The 19,376-nt window shown below is 43.0% G+C and overlaps 1 protein-coding gene across 2 annotated transcripts in view; it reads right to left on the bottom strand.

Moving 5' to 3' along the window:
- The window catches only part of STX2 (syntaxin 2), a 31,348-nt gene extending 12,515 nt beyond the window's left edge, over nucleotides 1-18,833 (bottom strand). For both annotated transcript variants that reach the window (XM_063143927.1, XM_063143926.1), the window contains exons 1-8: nucleotides 18,801-18,833; nucleotides 11,555-11,629; nucleotides 9,628-9,727; nucleotides 5,735-5,809; nucleotides 4,881-4,954; nucleotides 3,161-3,269; nucleotides 1,569-1,642; nucleotides 117-254 (exon numbers count right to left, since the gene is read on the bottom strand). In XM_063143927.1, the coding sequence (XP_062999997.1) occupies nucleotides 117-254; nucleotides 1,569-1,642; nucleotides 3,161-3,269; nucleotides 4,881-4,954; nucleotides 5,735-5,809; nucleotides 9,628-9,727; nucleotides 11,555-11,629; nucleotides 18,801-18,830 (675 nt within the window). In that variant the 5' untranslated portion in view covers nucleotides 18,831-18,833. The remainder of the gene's footprint in view (nucleotides 1-116; nucleotides 255-1,568; nucleotides 1,643-3,160; nucleotides 3,270-4,880; nucleotides 4,955-5,734; nucleotides 5,810-9,627; nucleotides 9,728-11,554; nucleotides 11,630-18,800) is intronic.
- Nucleotides 18,834-19,376: the final 543 nt, after the last annotated feature.

Genomic DNA, 19,376 nt, shown 5'->3' on the forward strand with positions numbered 1-19,376 from the left:
AAGTGCTTTGAGCGTCACATGTGGTCAAGCCCAACGCAAGTCATTAATCCCAATATTGTTCCAACTTTTTTAAAAAAAATCCTATGAGAATCCATAGTTATATTTAAGTTTCCTACCTGAACCTCTACAAGCATTGCCATGTCCATAAACATTTCATGCAGCTCCTGTATACTGGATTCCAGTTTTATGATATCTTTGTGACGCGACTCAATTTCATCAAGAGCTTCTCTAGTAATTTTGGTGTCCAAAATAATCTTTGACGAATAAGAGCAGGAAACAGATGTTAAATTATTATTATTATTATCATCATCATCATTATCTATTACATTTGTATACCGCCCCATAGCCAAAGCTCTCTGGGCAGTTTACAAAATGTAAAAACAGTGAACATTAAAAACAAATATACACAATTTTAAACCATAAAAAGCATAACATACAAACAAAAACAGTGTAAACTCATTGCAATGCCACCACCTCACACACAAGGCTTTGACACGCCCACCTCCCTCAGGCTAAGCACACCACCACTTAAATACCTGAGGAAGGGTAAAAAGAAAAATATAACCTTTCCCTTATAGCAGAGGGAAAAGGTAAGGAGATTTGGAAAGGGCTTTTCTGTGAATATAGCAGGCTGATGGTTTAATGTCATGTGTTTATTTATGAACCAATAGAGCAGGAGACACAGCCAAAGTGACACGTGGTTTTATGGTAGCAAAATAAAGAAAATGTGTATTGTTGTTTACAGTTCTTAGTTCCTTCGAATTCTATTCAACTCCTGCCTATTCTTAAGAATACTGGTAGTAACCAATCTAATAATAACAAGTTCGGAGGATGGCAACAAGGGAGAGGGCCTTTTCAGTGGTGGCCCCCCGACTGTGGAATGATCTCCCCGATAAGGCTCGCCTGGCGCCAACGTTGTTATCTTTTCGGCGCCAGGTCAAGACTTTTCTCTTCTCCCAGGCATTTTTAACAGCATTTAACAACGTTAAGTTTGTTTTTCATGGACCCCAGAATTGTTGTTTTTAAATGGATACTGTTGTTTTTTATACTGTTTTTATGTTTTTAAAATTTTTGTATACTTTTAATGTTTACTATTTTTAATTGTTGCAAACCGCCCAGAGAGCTTCGGCTGTGGGGCGGTATATAAATGTAATAAAATAAATAAACAAATAAATCCTTAGTCCCCATGATCTTATTTTCACTGACTCCTCCCACAACTCCTGACAAGGAATCACACATCTAAACACATCTACCCTCCAAACCCAATCACCCACCGAACCCCTCAAATCACTCAGCTCCCCCCTATATAGACTCCTCCCCCTTTTCCACAGCATCACCAGCCACACCCACTCAGTCCAACATTCCGCACTCTCTAGACATACTCACCGCAGACATACCCAAGGGAATAGAAATGTGGGTAACGCCACACTCATGCACTTAAGATTGTACCTCTACAGATAGGGGTTGCTTGTTTTCAATTCTGCTTTATACTGCACAGTGCCTTGCTTTCTTTCAGGCACTAAATATTACACAAACAAGGGCAGCAAACATAAACTTGAAATACGTACGTCAGAAGTGAAAATGGAAAGATTGCCACTTTCCAACATTTCTTCGAGTTCTTCGTCAGTTGTGGTTTTTCCAGCTAGTAACAAAAAAATTACAGACATGCATTTATTACATGGTGCATAATAGCTGCTTTGCTAGGAATTGGTAGGGATCACAACAATCTGAAAGCAGCGAAGAAATGCTGCTCTCACCATTAGTAAATGACAGTGTGGAGAGATGATTCATCTTCAACTACTTTGCTAAAAGAGCAACAGACATCTGCTTTATATTTAAGTGGACAGCTTCTGCTACAGCGGAAGGAACTATTGTTGTTGTTGCATATTTATATATATTTGTCCTTACATACTCAAAGAGTGCCCCATACATTATCTTCATAATCTTTATAACAAAGTATAAGTAGGTCAGAATTATCCCCATGGAGCTTGACTTAGACAAGACACAATCCGATGCTGAGACTGGATGCAGACCACTTAATCAGGACCACAGAAACAATTCAATGGCTATTTTCAAATTACTGAAAAATGTAGAAACAAGAGAGGGCAATATTTAACAAATAAGGACAACTCAAGAGCGTTGACCAGGTAGAAAATCGTTTCATTGAGGATGCTAATACCACCTCCTTGGCTCTGACAGTGGCCGAAAGGCAGGATATAAACGATCTAAACAAACAAACCACTTCCTATGTTACAAATGTTTATTCATTGATCTAGTCCAGGAAGCAACTGTTGTGATGAGGACCAAGATTTGGTGGGCAGCTACCAGCCCTAGGGGCTCCTTTCGAATTGAATTCCTTGTTCATGTAGGCTTTGCCCAGTGAGCTCATTCTTATCATCTAGGACAGCCTTCCTCAACCTGGGGCGCTCCAGATGTGTTGGACTGCATCTCCCAGAATGCCCCAGCCAGCTGGCTGGGGCATTCTGGGAGTTGTAGTCCAACACATCTGGGGCGCCCCAGGTTGAGGAAGGCTGATCTAGGAGGATGGGTAAAGCTTTCCGTTAAGGAAATGTACCAGACATTTGAGCAACAGCTGAGATTGGTTTTGTTTAATGCTTTAAACGCAACTGTTGATGTGCTGTAATCTTCTGCTACTGTTTTTACAGCACAACCCTTACTCAGAAATAAGCTCTGTTGAATTCAATGAGGCTTACTCACTCACTCTTCTGGGGGAAACATCCTAGAATCTGGACCCTATCACCAATTGCCAGGTACAATTTAATGATGAATACACACACACACACACAGAGAGATAATCCCGTGTTACCTTTGTGTGGATTTTAACTGTAGGCCACATTGTAATAATAAGAATAATACATTTCAGCTCCCGCTCTATGGAGTAAGTACAAGCATTACAAGATACAAGCACTATAATTTCGGGCACTTGGGCAATCAGGTACTAAGGAGGGGAATGGCGGGGTGGCAGCACTATGTAATGGAAGAATAAGAATTCAGAAGATTTACAGCTATTAGCATAATTGGGTTTAGATCAAGGAAGTAGCACTGTTAACAACCTCTCTCCCCCCCTACAAGTGCCCTTGCAAATTAGTCATTCTGTATAGCAGAGAAAATAAAAAAGGCGGTGTGGGGGGGGACTTACTTATTTCTAACTGCCGGCGTATCTGATCTTTGGTGCGCTCCCGAAAGACAGTCTGGGTTCCGTTATATGTTGTCATGACTTCCACAAACTTCCGGGTCAACACTGAGTGCTTGGATTAGAAGTGAAGGCATTTGGCAAAGTTACTTTTGGAACTCTTTCTTACATACTACATACTTTTTTTTAAAAAAAAAAAAATGAGGGCGTTAAATACAGCATTGTTTAAACGGGTAGGTAGCCACAATTCTAGCAAATGAGTCATTATTATTATTATTATTATTATTATTATTATTATTATTATTTATTGCATTTTTATACTGCCCAATAGTCGAAGCTCCCTGGGCGGTTCACAAAAACTAAAACCATTCAAAGTATAAAACAAACAGTATAAAAACATGATATAAAATACATGTTAAAAAGTGATTAAAAACATACCACACATGATTAAAACATCCTTAAAACATATCAAAACAAGAGGCCTGCTCCCCCTGCCAAACACATCTGTGCTACACTGGCAACCCATGCCCATGTTAGAGGGGTGTGTCTTTGCCTATAAAGGACTGATCTATAAATGAATATGAAGCACAGTAGCCAAATAGAACGGTCATATGCAGAGGCCATGTCCGACAGACAAGAAAGGGAGGACAGAAACCTGTCTTGCTTGGGGACATCCCAGAAACTTCTGTCTGGTTACTGTTGGCGACAAAGATGCTGAACTGGATGGATGCTCAGTCTGATCCATCAGGGCTCTGACATCAATTCAGCAACTTTCCCCCCGTCCATCATACAATGGTCCTGTAAGGTTTTGCTTCCTCCGCCTTTTTAAAATACTGCTACTACTACTAATAATAACAATCCTGTGCTTAAAGGCAAGTAGATTGAGCCTCTGTCATAATAATAATAATAATAATAATAATAATATGTTTCCCGCCACTCCCTCTGGATCGAGGCGGGGTCCAACACAAATAAAAACACCATAAAATACATTCAACTAATTCAAACGTTTAAAACCAGCGCATCATTAAAAGCAGCACACCATTAAAAAAGGCATCTTAAAATTCAACTGGGTAGGCCTGCCGGAAGAGATCAGTCTTTATGGCTTTCTTAAATTCTGGAAGACTGTTAAGTTGACGAATCTCTCCCGGCAAGCCATTCCACAAACTGGGAGCAGCAGAAGAAAAGGTCCTCTGGGTAATAGTTGTCAGCCTTGTTTTTGTTGGCTGGAGTAGATTCTTTCCAGAGGACCTGAGTGCGCGGGGCGGATTGTACGGGAGAAGGCGATCCCGCAGGTAGCCTGAACCCAAACCATGTAGGGCTTTAAAGGTGATAACCAACACTTTATACTTTGCCCGGAAACTAATTGGCAGCCAGTGAAGAGATTTTAAGACTGATGGCAAATGGCCTTTAAGCCACTTGGGATGTTCCAAAAGAGTGGAGGAAGAGGGAACAAGAGTGTCTTCCCCTCCCAAGGATTCCAAGCCTCAAATGAAACGGGATCTGCATGTTCTCAGACACAACGGGCAGCTCTCTGCTTCGCCTGTGAGCATCTCTCCTTTTCGGACAAGACCCAGAAAAACAGAGCGAGTACAAGTCGCCCATGCTTCCTCTCTCACTTCTGCTCTGAAATGTCTGAGATATTTCCCAGTTCACAAGCCTTAAGGATCACCTTAGCCACCTGTACGTCAATGCACAGTTAGAAACACAATTCTTGGCTGTGCCTTACCTGTGTTTTTCGTATTCTGAGATCCGCTGAAGTTCGATTAACATTCTCCTCCCGAGCTAAGTTTTGTTCTATGGCTACAGAAAAGAGGGGGGGGGGGATTTCATAACACAGATGTGGCATACAGTAGTTACGCCTGATTCCCTAGCATACATTTTTTGCATTTTTTAAATACTGCTTCTTACAGAAACAGAACACAGTCCAGGATGAAATCCTACACATTACTAGCGGCATTTTTAGTGCTTCGATCCCTCTGTAGCCAGAACTGCACCCTCCAAGCATAAGGAGGAAGAACCAGCAGGCTTTGGGGACCTCAACCATTTACAGAAGTATAGTCAAAGATATACACATTAGAAAACATCAGCGGGGAGATGATGACAGCCCAATGACAACTTAGCATGTTCAGTGAGAACAAAACTCAGTGGGACCATGGATCAGTGATAAGCTGAATAGGCTTTAAGCAAGGGGTGCAGGACCTCAGCCCCGGTGGCCAAATCCGGCCCTTCTGGGGTCCCAATCCAGGCCTCTGGGGTCCCAGACAGCCATACTCCCTTCCTTTGACCACTGAGTCGTTCCCTGGCTTTTGTGCAGCTTTCCTCCCATTCTAAAAGGCTGGAAATGTCTTTTAGAATGAGGCAATAAGAGCTTTGAATTAAAATCTGCTGGTGTTTTGGTCCCACCCCCTGGCCCCCCCCCACCCCCACCCCCCCAAGCTCCTCCAAAATGGAATTCGGCCCTCGGGCTGAAAGCGGTTCAACATCCCTGCTCCAAAGCTATGAAAGGTCTCAGAAGGCCGCTGCTTCCACAGTCAGTGACTCACAGCAACTCTAGCCCGGCAGTTACGCAATTCCGCTTACTTTTCAATTTAGCACGAACGATGTTTGCTGTTTTCCTGAGTTCTTTGTTCAGTTCTTCAAGCTCCTCCTTTATTTCTGAAAGGGGAGGTATTTGAAACGCATGTCAGGGCTGTTCGTGACAAATTACGCTTTCTAAATAGCGTTGCAAGTAGTTCCCCTGACCTTCCAACCAAGCGCATGGAAGCAATAGTGCCGCAGTGTCCCCAGCTGGATGCTGCCTGCTTCGGCTGTTTCCCATCCCCAGGAAGCAGAGAGCCCTAAAACCTGGAAGAACCCTGTCCTGCCCCAGGCTCTATAACCAAAAGAACAGCAGGCACAGCCACAAGAGCACTCCAACGTGTAAGCAGGCTTGTTGCAAGCTATTTGCCATGAGGAAACAGCAAACAAGAGGCTGCTTAAGAGAATAATAATAATAATAATAATAATAATAATGTTACCCGCCTCTCCCTCTGGATCGAGGCGGGGTCCAACACAAATAAAAACACCATAAAATACATACAACGAATTGAAACGTTTAAAACCAGTGCATCATTAAAAGCAGCACACCATTAAAAAACGCCATCTTAAAATTCAACTGGGTAGGCCTGCCGGAAGAGATCAGTCTTTATTGGCTACCTTATTTCCAATATTTCAGTTCTAGTATCGACCATTTCTATAAGCATATTGGAAAGCAAGCAGTTAAAAGTGGGACGCAACACTCAAAAGTGTTTGGGACTAGCCAGGGAATATCATTACACCCTGATCAACAAAGCTACCTGCTAGGACCTTAAGATCATCTACAGGAGCCCTTTTCCGTGAGCCCCTGCCAAAGGAAGTGAGGCAGGTGGCTACTAGGAGGAGGGCCTTCTCCTCTGTGGCACCCCGGTTGTGGAATGAGCTCCCCAGAGAGGTCCACCTGGCGCCTACACTGTACTGCTTTCATCGCCAGCTGAAGACCTTTTTATTCTTTCAGTATTTTAACACTTAATTTTAACTTAAATTTAATTTTTACTGTTTTAACTCTGTAATCTTATATCAATTTTGCTGCGTGGTTTTATCCTGGTTGTGCTTTTTATACTGTATTTTGTATTTGTGCTTTTAACCTGTTGGTTGTTTTATGATGGTTTTAATTTTTGTGAACCGCCCAGAGAGCTTTGGCTATTGGGCGGTATAAAAACGTAATAAATAAACAAATACCTCCCATGCAGAAAATCACAGCAAGGGCTCCATCCACCAGCCAGAGGGAAAAAACAGCTGGAAGGAGCTTGTTTTTTCCCTTCTGTCAGAAAAAAAAACACGTGACTCTACTGGCCAGTTGTCCTAGCACTGAAGGGAAGCACACTCCAGCCTCTGCCACTTAGAGGACTAAGGACTGATGGAGTCTATGAGAGGCAAGAGGAGCCACCTATCCAGATCAGATCAGACTGCTCCGTTTATGTAACTTGAAGAAGTGGAATCTGAATTTGCCTTCATTGCTTCCCTTCCCTCTTTGTTTTGCTTCCATTCCTGTTCCTTTTTCCTTGGGTCTCATGTCTATTAGAGTGTGAGCCCGCAGGGACCGACTGTCATATTTTAATCTCTGTATGGCCCAAAGAACATTTTAGGCACTTCAGAAGTGACAAATAATCATCCTTGCAGTTGGCGTCTCATTCCTTTCCGGGACAAGCCAGGAGAGCGCACAGAGAATAGCTGCAATCTACCGACACGTCACACGGCCACAAAAGTCAGATTCAATTTTCAACCATTTCTTATAAAACGACGCTCGATATATTTGAGCTTTCATTACTGGATCGTTGTCCCCGCCCTACTCTCAGAGAAACAACTGTGCCAAGCACTGCTTTGTATTCCTCTAGATAATACTGTATACTGTATTTAGTTCACTCTATACATCAATCTAAGAGCAGAGAGCTAAAATTAGCTCATGAGCACAACTGTTTGAGAAAACAAGCGGATTTTTTTTTTAAAAAAAGACTCGTGCACAATATGTAGCCCAGTTAAGCCGAGCGACTACATTTCAAAAGCAAATTTCCACCCTGTTCCTAAGAATATCTACTTGGAAGTAAGTCTCAGTGATGTCAGTGGGATACACTTCCAGCATTAGCTCCACTGATGTGGACAGAATCCGCCTGGCTTAAATTCAAGCCTTTTGATTCATCTGGGCTCTGGATTGGGTTGGAAGGGCATGATCCAAAGACGTAATGTGGCGGAAAACAGGAATTTAGAATGAAAAGGGACCGATGGCTCCACCAGTTCAATAAAGTTTGCCATCTGATAGGTTATTATTATTATTATTATTTATTTATTTATTTATATAGCACCATCAATGTACATGGTGCTGTACAGAGTAAAACAGTAAATAGCAAGACCCTGCCGCTTAGGCTTACATTCTAATTAAATCATGGTAAAACAATAAGGAGGGGAAGAAAATGCAAACAGGCACAGGGTAGGGTAAACAGGCACAGGGTAGGGTAAAACTAACAGTATAAAGTCCAAACAACATCAAGTTTTAAAAGCTTTAGGAAAGAGAAAGATTTTTAGCTGAGCTTTAAAAGCTGCGATTGAACTTGTAGATCTCAAATGTTCTGGAAGAGCATTCCAGGCGTAAGGGGCAGCAGAAGAAAATGGACGAAGCCGAGCAAGGGAAGTAGAGGCCCTTGGGCAGGCGAGAAACATGGCATCAGAGGAGCGAAGAGCACGAGCGGGGCAATAGTGTGAGATGAGAGAGGAGAGAATAGGTGATATAAGGTCTGCATTATCAGTCTGAGCTAGGCTTCAACAGGGAAGCAGATGCTCATTCTCAACTCTTTCTCTAGAAGCTCTATGTATGTTACAAGATAATCATAATCATCATCATCATTTCTTACCCGCCTCTCCCTTTGGATAGAGGCGGGGAACAACATTAGTACAGGAATCAACACATCATAAAGATTCTTGATTTTACATTAATCTGGGTAGGCCTGCCGGAAAAGGCTAGTCTTCAAAGCTGCCTTAAAATCACAGAGAGAGTTAATATTACAAATATCCTCCGGCAGGCTGTTCCATAATCCAGGGGCGACAGAAGGAAAAGGTCCTCTGGGAAACTGATGTCAGCCTAGTTTTAGCTGACTGAAGTAAGTTCTCCCCAGAGGACCTGAGTGTGTGGGGCGGACTGTATGGGAGAAGGCGATCCCGCAGGTAACCTGGACCCAAACCATGTAGGGCTTTAAAGGTAAGATGAATTTGCCTCCTCCTAGGACCTTTCTTCCTGACGTATTATTTGTGTGTGTACTGGAAGTGTTTCTTGTTTGCCCGTTTGTTTTAAAGGGGAGGCATTCAGAGATGCAACCCTCCCACGTGCAGACTGTTAGGGTGCACTCTAGGAACTTAATTTTGTGGGACGTATAACTGGCCCAGAGCCACTGACCATGTAGAAGTAGACTAATGCAGGAGCCAAAACATCAGTTCCAAAGTGTATTTCTTTCACTCCTTGGAAAGTGCTTTGCAATGATTCCTGTAAAATAATATGCATGGAAAAACATCATGCTGTGAGATTAAAATATCCATGTGAACTTTGTCTGCAACGTCAGCGAGCAGGAGGCGGCTAGAACCTGGTGGATCCTTCTGACAACACCCACAGAAGAGGGCCCTAGGGAAGCGAAGAGCCTGCAAAACAAAGCCCTTAATGACCCTGGCAAGGCAGGTCAACACACTCAGAAGCACAGAGCTACCTGCACCGCTCCAAATGTGGGGACACAGATGGCACACAGATTCTTAGTCCAGACAAGGAGACAACACCTGGAGTCTTACCAGAGAGGCTTGCTCTACCCTTAAGAGAGCTGCTGTTCTAGCTTCACGTATTAATAATCATTAGTCATGACCTTTCACGCAAGTTCAGCTGCCGTGGGTTTTAAAAGACACAAAGATGAAAAGCTTACTGTCTTTAGGATGTGTGGCAGAAAGAATAATGCTGTGTTTCTTCCTCACTTCTTCCACAACGTCTGCTATTTTGCTTATGTATTTTCTGACTTCCTCAACCTTTAGAGAGGGGGAAAGAATAACAATGAGATAATAAATATGAGGTCCGACAATTAAAAACCTTCGCTTCTAAGCCTAGCAAGTCAACAACTGATTGCAAAGTGAACTCTTAAGATTTCCATCTTCATTGGTTGATCCACAAGTAGCAACTGGTGCATTCACTTAGAAGGTGATGGTATCTCTTAAAAACGAAGAATATTCCTTGGCTACGAGTGATGATGCTAGCTGAAATTTATGCAGCTTTATCTCAGATGAAATTTAACACCAATTTTGAAACTTGCACAATATCCTGGTCAAGCATAACCTTTCTGCCATGCCCCCCGCCCCCAACACTGGTATTACATCATAAACTAGGTTGTGAGAATTTGTAGTTCTCAGAAGCACTGGTCAGAACAAAAATGAAAGGATGCTGGTACTGGGCAATTATGACATCACTAAGATGCAGTGGTACTTATAACGAGAGAACAGATGCAGAGATGCAGTAAAGAAAGACAGTAAGCTAGGAGCAGGTAAAATGGCATCTTTTGATGATCTGATTTCTGTTGGTCAAGTATGCTAGCCTAAGTGATGCAAAGGGAGAGACGGGTAAGAAATAAATATGATGATGAAGATGATGTGCGACACAGAACTCATCGTTAAGCCAAAACTGATATGCTCCTAAATGTTAGGTCATAAGGAAAGGTTTTGGCCTTAAGGAAGATACTTCTCATGTTTCTTATTCCATGGATCCAACACGTCAGAAATAGCTTGTCTTCTAACTGACTTCAGAGGCAATGCTTGCATTGCCATTACAACGGCCAACCAATGGAACTATTTTAAATTTGACTGACCGCAACTCAGAACTGCAGGTTTTGATCACACCATCTGCTATGCACACAGGCCTTTCTACTCACTCTGTGATACTGTTTGCAGCCAGCCAACAACTAATTCTCCTGGCACAGAATTTGGACTCCCTTGCCACAAAATATGAATAGTTAGGAATGGTTCACCCAATACGCTAAGTAGCCACCACAATATGCTATGTAGCCAGCATGGTTAAGAATGCTTCGTACAATACACCAAGTCATGGTTCACACAACACACTAAACCATTATGTTTAGCTCAAGAAGTTTAACCGCCGTGGCTTAGCGTGTTATCTGAACAGGGTCAGCATATGTTATTTTTTTCTTAGTGTCAACCGCATTATTTATTTTATTTATTTATTTAAAACATTTATATTCCGCCCTATATCAATAAGATCTCAGGGCGGCGTACAGATAAAAGCATACAGTATAAAAACAGTAAATATACACAGCTAAAAACAAATTAAACCATATACCAAGTTAAAATGATATATAATTTAAAAGCAGAAAAACTATATATAAATGATATATAATTTTAAAGCAGTAAAACTGGCATTAGAGGCCAGTTAGGCAGAAAGGCTGGATTTAAATATTTTAAATAAATACACAGGAAGTAGGAAAGCTTAGATACTATTCATTTGTTGTTCATCCTTAGGATGAATTTTAACTCGAGTTCTGGAAAGACTTAACTGCTGCCCTAAGACAATGTATTGTATTACCAAAAGGATTTTTGATTGTTGTCATTAAAAAGGCACACACACTACAAACTGAATTAACTTGTTATAGGTTTGCTTGGGAATTGTAGTCCTGAGGGCACTTTATAATGTAGGTCAAAAGAGTTGCATCAGCCCCTAAAAAGACCACAATTCTCAGGTTTCCAGGTAGATAGGATTGTAGTTTGAAAGAAGAACCAATTTTTTTGAAACAGACAGGGCACTGACCAGAAAAGGAACTGCTACTTGGTTGCCTGCTGAGTGAATTTTACCTGTTGGAAGAAGTCCTCCATATAATGGTCATTTTCGACAACAACAGTTGCCTCTCCATCGTCATTTTGGGTACGCTATAAAAATCAGGAATGCTCTGTCATTCAAATATATCCATTAAAAGTAGCAAAACTGTTTCAACCTTAAGACAAAAATGGTTATTTCTAATTATACAAGCTATTGTGCTTAAGCACAGGAATAGGACTATACATTTCTAACAGCCATAGATTTGTCATTGCATAACAGCAATTTACTAATAAAACTACATTTTAAAATTGAACTGCGCTTAAAAAATTAATGATTGATCTGCTTTTCGTTGGGATGAACTAACACACACACACACACCTTATGACTCATTGGAGAGTCTCGGAACAAGCTTTTGGCGGGATAATAGACACAGAGCGGAAATATTTATGTATCAGGAACTTTCCTATGTAGTCTTAAGAGAATACCTTAAGATTATTTTTCCAATTAAGCACTTCCTAGTTATGTAGCTAGGGCTGTAATCGTATGCACACTTACTAAGGGACAGGTCTCACAGAAATCAGTGAGATGTAAGAGTGCGGGAGCATGTTTAAGGTTGCACTTATCCATGGTTTTGTATTTAACAGTCCTTATAACAAACGTGACTTTACTTCTGTTTTGCTTTGTAAGGTACAAAATGCTTCAGGAGAATGCTAATTTAAAAAAGAATAACACATAATAAAGTAATGATACCTTACAGATCGTCTTCCCAGCTCTCAGGATTGGGAAAGCATGTCTATATCCAAGAGAACGTACATAGCAAGCAAAATTCTGGAAGCAGGTCCCGAATTTAGCACTACTGGTGAAAACTCGAAACAAGTGGAAATACTCATTTCCGGAAGGAGGCAGGTCAGCAGACCCCACCCATGTTCCCCAGCAACTGGTGTACATAGTCATACTGCCTCTAATACCGGAGGTAGCATATAGCTAGGCCAAGTAGCCACTGATAACCTCCTCTTCCAGGAACTGGCCTCAGATGACCAACGGCCGTCCTGCCTCAGCTGCTACCTGGTAATCTCAGAGAAACTGAATGAAAAAAAGTGTGTCTTCCATGCTTTAATACTCTCTAGAATTTAATACAGATTCAGAAGCCATTTCGAAGACAGAATTCTACAAGCATATTTCTATGGATTTTGGGCTTTTCAGAAGCCTCTAAGCTCTCTCTCTCCTCTCTCAGGCGCGAAAGAAAGTAAGTCTTGAGAATCTGTTTTATCTCATTTCCCTTCTTTGGAATAAACTGAAGTAGTTTGTTTCTCGGGTGGAAGCCACTGATGTCAAACAAAAGACATAATCACCCTTAATACACACCCCTTTCCCTTTCGGCTTGTTACATCAGGAAGAGATAAGAATAAGTGGAAGGAAAAGCATATATGCACCATATACACACGCGCACACAAAATGCTTGAACAACCAGTAGTAGATACAAAAACGCAGACATAACTTAATTCTTTTGTTCACATAGAAACTTCCAATAACATAAAATTGCTGCTAGGTTTTGTTTTGGCTTTTATTTTATACTGCAGCTTTAACATCTTAAACTTTTGTATTGCATTGCATCATCTTGAATTTTATGGCTTTAATTGTTGTGAACTGTCCCAAAGAGCTTCGGCTATAGGACGGTATAGAAAGGTAATAAGTAATTTAATCTACATCTGTAACGGTTATATTATAGGGGAGATGCAGCATTCAAACCTGTGCCTGGGCTATACCACTTCAAGACTATACCACTGAACTACTCCTATAATCAAATATTTTTTTCCAAACCAAAAACATCTGCACATAGGAAGGTGTGACTGTAGCCCAGCTTTTGTCCCTGACATGCTACTTTTCTGCATGCAGAATATTATTTTCATGGAGGAGCACGCCGTCGTGTGAGCAGTCTGAAGTGTTACAGCCTGCATTCAGGCTTAGTGTTTTATCAGCTGTTTGCAAGAACAAGGCCTGAGTGGGACAATAAAAAGTTACTGGGGGTGCGGGGGGGGAGGGAGGATCAGCAGCTTTGAAAAACTGTTTTCTAACTGAGGGATTAGTTACGCCTCCATTTCCTCAGGAAGAGACTCTTTTCCACCTAGAAATTTAACTCAAAGAGTCATTCACTGGATAATCCTCTCTCTGAGCCTTATGTGAGGCAAACCACAATGAACATCTCTGTTATCGCTATTATAGAATCATAGAATCATAGAATAGCAGAGTTGGAAGGGGCCTACAAGGCCATCGAGTCCAACCCCCTGCTCAGTGCAGGAATCCACCCTAAAGCATCCCTGACAGATGGTTATCCAGCTGCCTCTTGAATGCCTCTAGTGTGGGAGAGCCCACAACCTCCCTAGGTAGCTGATTCCATTGTCGCACTGCTCTAACAGTCAGGAAGTTTTTCCTGATGTCCAGCCGGAATCTGGCTTCCTTTAACTTGAGCCCGTTATTCCGTGTCCTGCACTCTGGGAGGATCGAGAAGAGATCCTGGCCCTCCTCTGTGTGACAACCTTTTAAGTATTTGAAGAGTGCTATCATGTCTCCCCTCAATCTTCTCTTCTCCAGGCTAAACATGCCCAGTTCTTTCAGTCTCTCTTCATAGGGCTTTGTTTCTAGACCTCTGATCATCCTGGTTGCCCTCTTCTGAACACGCTCAAGCTTGTCTACATCCTTCTTGAATTGTGGAGCCCAGAACTGGACGCAATACTCTAGATGAGGCCTAACCAGGGCCGAATAGAGAGGAACCAGTACCTCACGTGATTTGGAAGCTATACTTCTATTAATGCAGCCCAAAATAGCATTTGCCTTTCTTGCAGCCATATCGCACTGTTGGCTCATATTCAGCTTGTGATCTACAACAATTCCAAGATCTTTCTCGGTTACCGATGTGTAATTACTGTAGTTACACATCACAATCAATGTAAACCGGGTGCAGAACTTCAAATCCCAAACCCCAGGATCCCAACCTAGCCCTCCAGGTTTCTGAGACGGCCACGGACCCTTCCCTGGACCCAACTTCTTCCTCTGTCCCTAACCACAGAGTGCTGGTTGGTTTTCATGCATTTTCATGCATTCCCTGGTTTTCATGCATTTTTTCCCGTTCTGAAAAGACTACTACAAAGCCCATGTCGCCATGGGCGCCAGTAGTCTGAGAGTGAAACCCACTGTTCCTTGACGCCCGCTATGTGAAAGTTGCTTTCCTTCAACGCAACTGAGGACTTTGGGCCTTCATTTCCTCACACCTCTCGCCACTGAACAACATTCTCTTCTTCCCCTCCGGCCTCAAGCTGGACACCTCCTTCCCCTCTTACCCCAGTTAAAAACCCGGTTCTTCCTAGGACTGCTTCATTTCCTCCTCTGCCCGCCACCTCAAGCCGTTCGCTGCCACCGCCACTACCATGCGTGCCGCCAATACGATCGCTCTGAGAGTGGGCTCGATTGCCAAGCCCAGAGAGCTTTGGCTATTGGGCGGTATAAAAATGTAATAAATAAATAAATAAATAAAGCCCAAGGCCCTCCTTCCGTCCCCTCACCTTTGAGTTTTTCTTCCTGCACGGGGCACAGCTACACGGGGGCTATAGTTCCCCGGCCTCTTCAGGCTCCTGGCCAGGGCGCGGAAACATACCGTTTGACTATTAAAGTTCAAGCTTTGAACTTTTTCAAACTTTCAACATTTTCTACACTGCTCAAATTTCATGTTTGTTTGTTTTTTTTAAAAAAAAGGATGAACAAAATTGGTCCAGTAGATTGCTGCTAATAAGTGTCACGTTAACGTATTCTTATAAAAAAAAAATTGAACCATCTCTCTTAAGGTTTAGTTACTGGCAATAACAGCTTTAAGGTAAAACATCATATTTTTGGAATCATCCCTTTTTGGTCTTTAGAGTTTCTCCAAAAATGGAATCCGGCCCTCTGGACGAAGAGGTTCAACACCGCTGATGCACATGGGTTGCAGAACAAACTGAAAACACACACAAATAAACCAAGTCCTTGTGTGGAGAAACTAACCCCACAGAACAGATTTTGACCACAGGAAAGGGTCAAAAGAGAGAGGGGTGGGTGGGAGAGTTTGAACATTTAGGCACACATAGGCTGGGTTTGGATTGGGGACGAGGTCACCACAGGATCCACCCTAGCTTGGGCTTACAGTGAATTTGCCATCCTGCCCAGTCAGTTGCTTTTCCTTTGGAAATGCCAGCCTCCCCCTCACAGCAACCCTTCCTGGCCCACACTTCCTGTTTGTTTCCCCTGAATCTCCAATCCAGGCCATCCCAATGCCTTTTTTGCAAACCGCCCAGACAGCTTCGGGAAAGATGGCAAGGGTGCGCTCCCACGTACGCAGTCTCCGACACACACACACACACACACACACACATCGCCACCCCAAATCAATACGACAAAGCTGGCCCAGAACCCAGGCCATTCGCTGCACTACCAACACACTTACCAACTCAGAACTTCAACTCCCCAAACTCGACTCATGCGCGACGCACCGATTAGTGCGCTCCAAAGCCTCAAACATCGTTAGCACCTGCCATTTTATTTATTTATTTAGAATATTTATATACCGCTCCCCATTGAAAAATTTCGGAGCGGTGTACAAGGTAAAATGAAAATAAAAACAGAATAAAACAGTTAAAACAAAATTTTAAAGAAGCAATAACAGTAATCCAAGGCTGCATGTTAAAGAAAGGCTTCTTGGAATAAAGATGTTTTCAGGAGGCGTTGAAAGGAGTACAAGGTCGGAGCCTGCCTGACCTCCAGAGGCAGGGAGTTCCACAGGAGGGGCGCCACCACGCTGAAGGCTCTTCCCCTGGTGGATTCCAATCGGAGGATGGATCTAGGTGGAACCACCAGGAGCAGGCCCTCGGATGACCTCAGTGACCGGACAGGTTGGTAAGGGAGAAGGCGCTCTCTCAGGTACCATGACCTGTCTTGCAGCATTCCTCTGTAAAGTCGAACCAACATGCTGCCATATAGCCCGGCTTCCAACTTCACAAATCTTTTGTCATCACACCCCAAGAGTAGTCATAGCCCACGGCAGCTCAACCTATGCAGCCCATCTAAAACCCAATACAGAGTCTCCAGACCTGGCCTATTCACACACACCCTTCCATTTGCCACACAACCTCATGCTCCCTTGGCCGTGTTCCATCAGTCTTCACACCTATGCATCCATTCCCATGCAGCCCTTACTCCAATCTTGCCCCAAATACCATGTTCCTTCCCAAAACCCTATTCACCACTGTACCGTTGCTAATAACAAAACCTGGCATGTAGATAGCTTATTAAAGTTTTTTAAAGCATTTCACAGATATTATCTCACAGATATTCTTATCTGTTCTATATTATCCTTAACAGCAGTAAAGGCCCCTGAGGCTAAAAGATAGCAGCTTGCTGTTTCTTAGACATTGTTCTGCTCTTCAGTCCATGTGCCACACCCTGTCATATATCCCAGGCATGATTTTAGTATGGATCTCAAATCTTCATCCTACAAACTCCACTGCCACCACCACACACACAGTGCATATGCTTTGCCTTGGACCAAATCTATTTGTCAGGGTCCTGAATCTTTTTCTTAGAACTCTCCATGTTATGGCATTATGGTGCCAATGTAAGTTTTTTTCTTCCTTGTCTTAATTTCATGCAGGGTTTCTTTTACAGCTGGGAAGGGAAATCATTGGGACTTACTTCTGAGTAGATTTGCACAGGACTGCATTGCTAATAACTTCAATTAAAGACAGGCTGTCAATTTTACAGCACTAATTCTAATATGCATATAGATGTGCATATTATATACTTACATGAATGTGTGAATTACATATGCACGTGTGCATATATTTTTGTTAGAAGTTACATTCTGTTTGTCTGCTCACCATGAGTAGGGTGACCCTATGAAAAGGAGGACAGGGCTCCTGTATCTTTAACTGTTGTATTGAAAAGGGAATTTCAGCAGGTGTCATTTGTATATATGGAGAACCTGGTGAAATTTCCTCTTCATCACAACAATTAAAGCTGCAGGTGCCCTGCTCTCTTTTAAATCTGGTCACAGTATAGCTGCAGTACAGCTCCTGCAGCTTTAACTGTTGTGATGAAGAGGAAGTTTCACCAGGTGCGACATGCATACAAATAACACCTGCTGAAATTCCCTTTTCTATGCAACTGTTAAAGATACAGGAGCCCTGTCCTCCTTTTCATATAGTCACCCTAACCATGAGCAGTCAAAGCAGCTAACTAAAAATACACACATAAAAGTATTAAAGTGCAGCAGATACGTGCAGCTCACATACAAGTAGACAGACACGTATATAAAATATAATCACCTTTATAAAAGCATCTCATTTAAATTAAACACAATATTTTTGTTGTACCAGATCTTTTTTAGCGTTATTTTTGTCTTGTGTGTGTTTTGGGGTCAACTTTTTTTTAAAACTGTTTCTGATGTGAATTCCTAGCAGAACACATTTATTTAATCAATCAATTACATGTCCATTCCACCCAACAGCTGAAGCTCTTTGGGCTGGTTCACACAACAATTAAAAGCATAAAATACATCATGATTAAACCTTATTACTGACTGCTATATATTGTTTTACGTCGTATTATTTTACGGATTATTTTAAATGGTTTGAATTGCTTTTAACTTTGTGTGCCGCCTAGCGCATTTCGTATATAAGCGGGATAAAAACTGAACCAATAAATAAACCCCATAAGAAAACTTTTAAAACTACAGTATCAAACCAAACTAAAAACAAAACAACTAGCAGCCGAGCAAAGATTTAAAACACAGTAACATATTTATAAACAACAACAGAAACTGGAAGATGACATAAATGCCTGGGAAAATAAAGAAAAGTTCTCCACTAAGGAGCATGGCAGGGAGATTTTTACATCCCCATTGAGGATGACCCTCTATGGAAACAACAACACGATGCTGTGCTAAAAATCTTATTTTAAAATCTATTTTAAAGTGCTTTATTTTGTTTTATCTTGTACACCGCTCCGAAATTTTCAGTGGGGAGCGGTATATAAATATTGCAAATAAATAAATAACTCGGGGCTCCAGCTACAAATCCATCCTATGCGGTTCTACTCGGATGCAAGCCCCATAGCAGCCAATGGGGCTTGCTCCCAGGTAATGGCACCGGTGCTGAACTCTGGCTCCTGCTCTTCCTCCAACCGGCCTCTCCCCCCCCCTCCGCTCCTCCCGGCTGTTCCTGCCCACGGCCCTCCCGCCCCCCGGCCGCCCCTCACCGCTGCCAACTCGGCCAGGCGGTCCCGCATCCCCGCTCGGCCGGGCTCCCGGCTCCCCTCGACGGGCGTTCCTCCTCCTCAGGCGGCTCCCAGCTGGTGGTGGCGGAGTCGCCCCGTCCGCCCGCCTCCCTCAGTCCCTCACAGGCTGCAACCGCGAAGCCTCCCTCGGCGGCGATGCCAGGGCAACCACCGCGGACGGCGCATGCGCCGCCGGCGCGTCCCGTTACTTGCCCCGCAGCTGGGAGCCGAGAGACCGAGGACCAGCGAGGGGGAGGGGCGTGGCCGCATGCAAATCGGGAGGGCGTTGCTATGCAAATCACGCGCCCGAGCGGAGGAACGTCAGCAGAGCCACGCTGCTGGGTCTTAGCGGGTCCGGGGTTTCTGTGCTGGGCGAGATGGACCCTTGTCCTGACCCAGCAGGGCTGCCTCTTGCGTGCTTATGCCCGTGGGAAGCCCACAAGCAGGTCATGGATGCGACACCAGGCTCCAGCTCATGTTCCGCAGCAACTGTATACACTATTATTATTATTATATTTTAGGGTGACCCTATGAAAAGGAGGACAGGGCTCCTGTATC

This window comes from Elgaria multicarinata, chromosome 18 (assembly GCF_023053635.1).
Source record: "Elgaria multicarinata webbii isolate HBS135686 ecotype San Diego chromosome 18, rElgMul1.1.pri, whole genome shotgun sequence".
Taxonomy (NCBI): domain Eukaryota; kingdom Metazoa; phylum Chordata; class Lepidosauria; order Squamata; family Anguidae; genus Elgaria; species Elgaria multicarinata.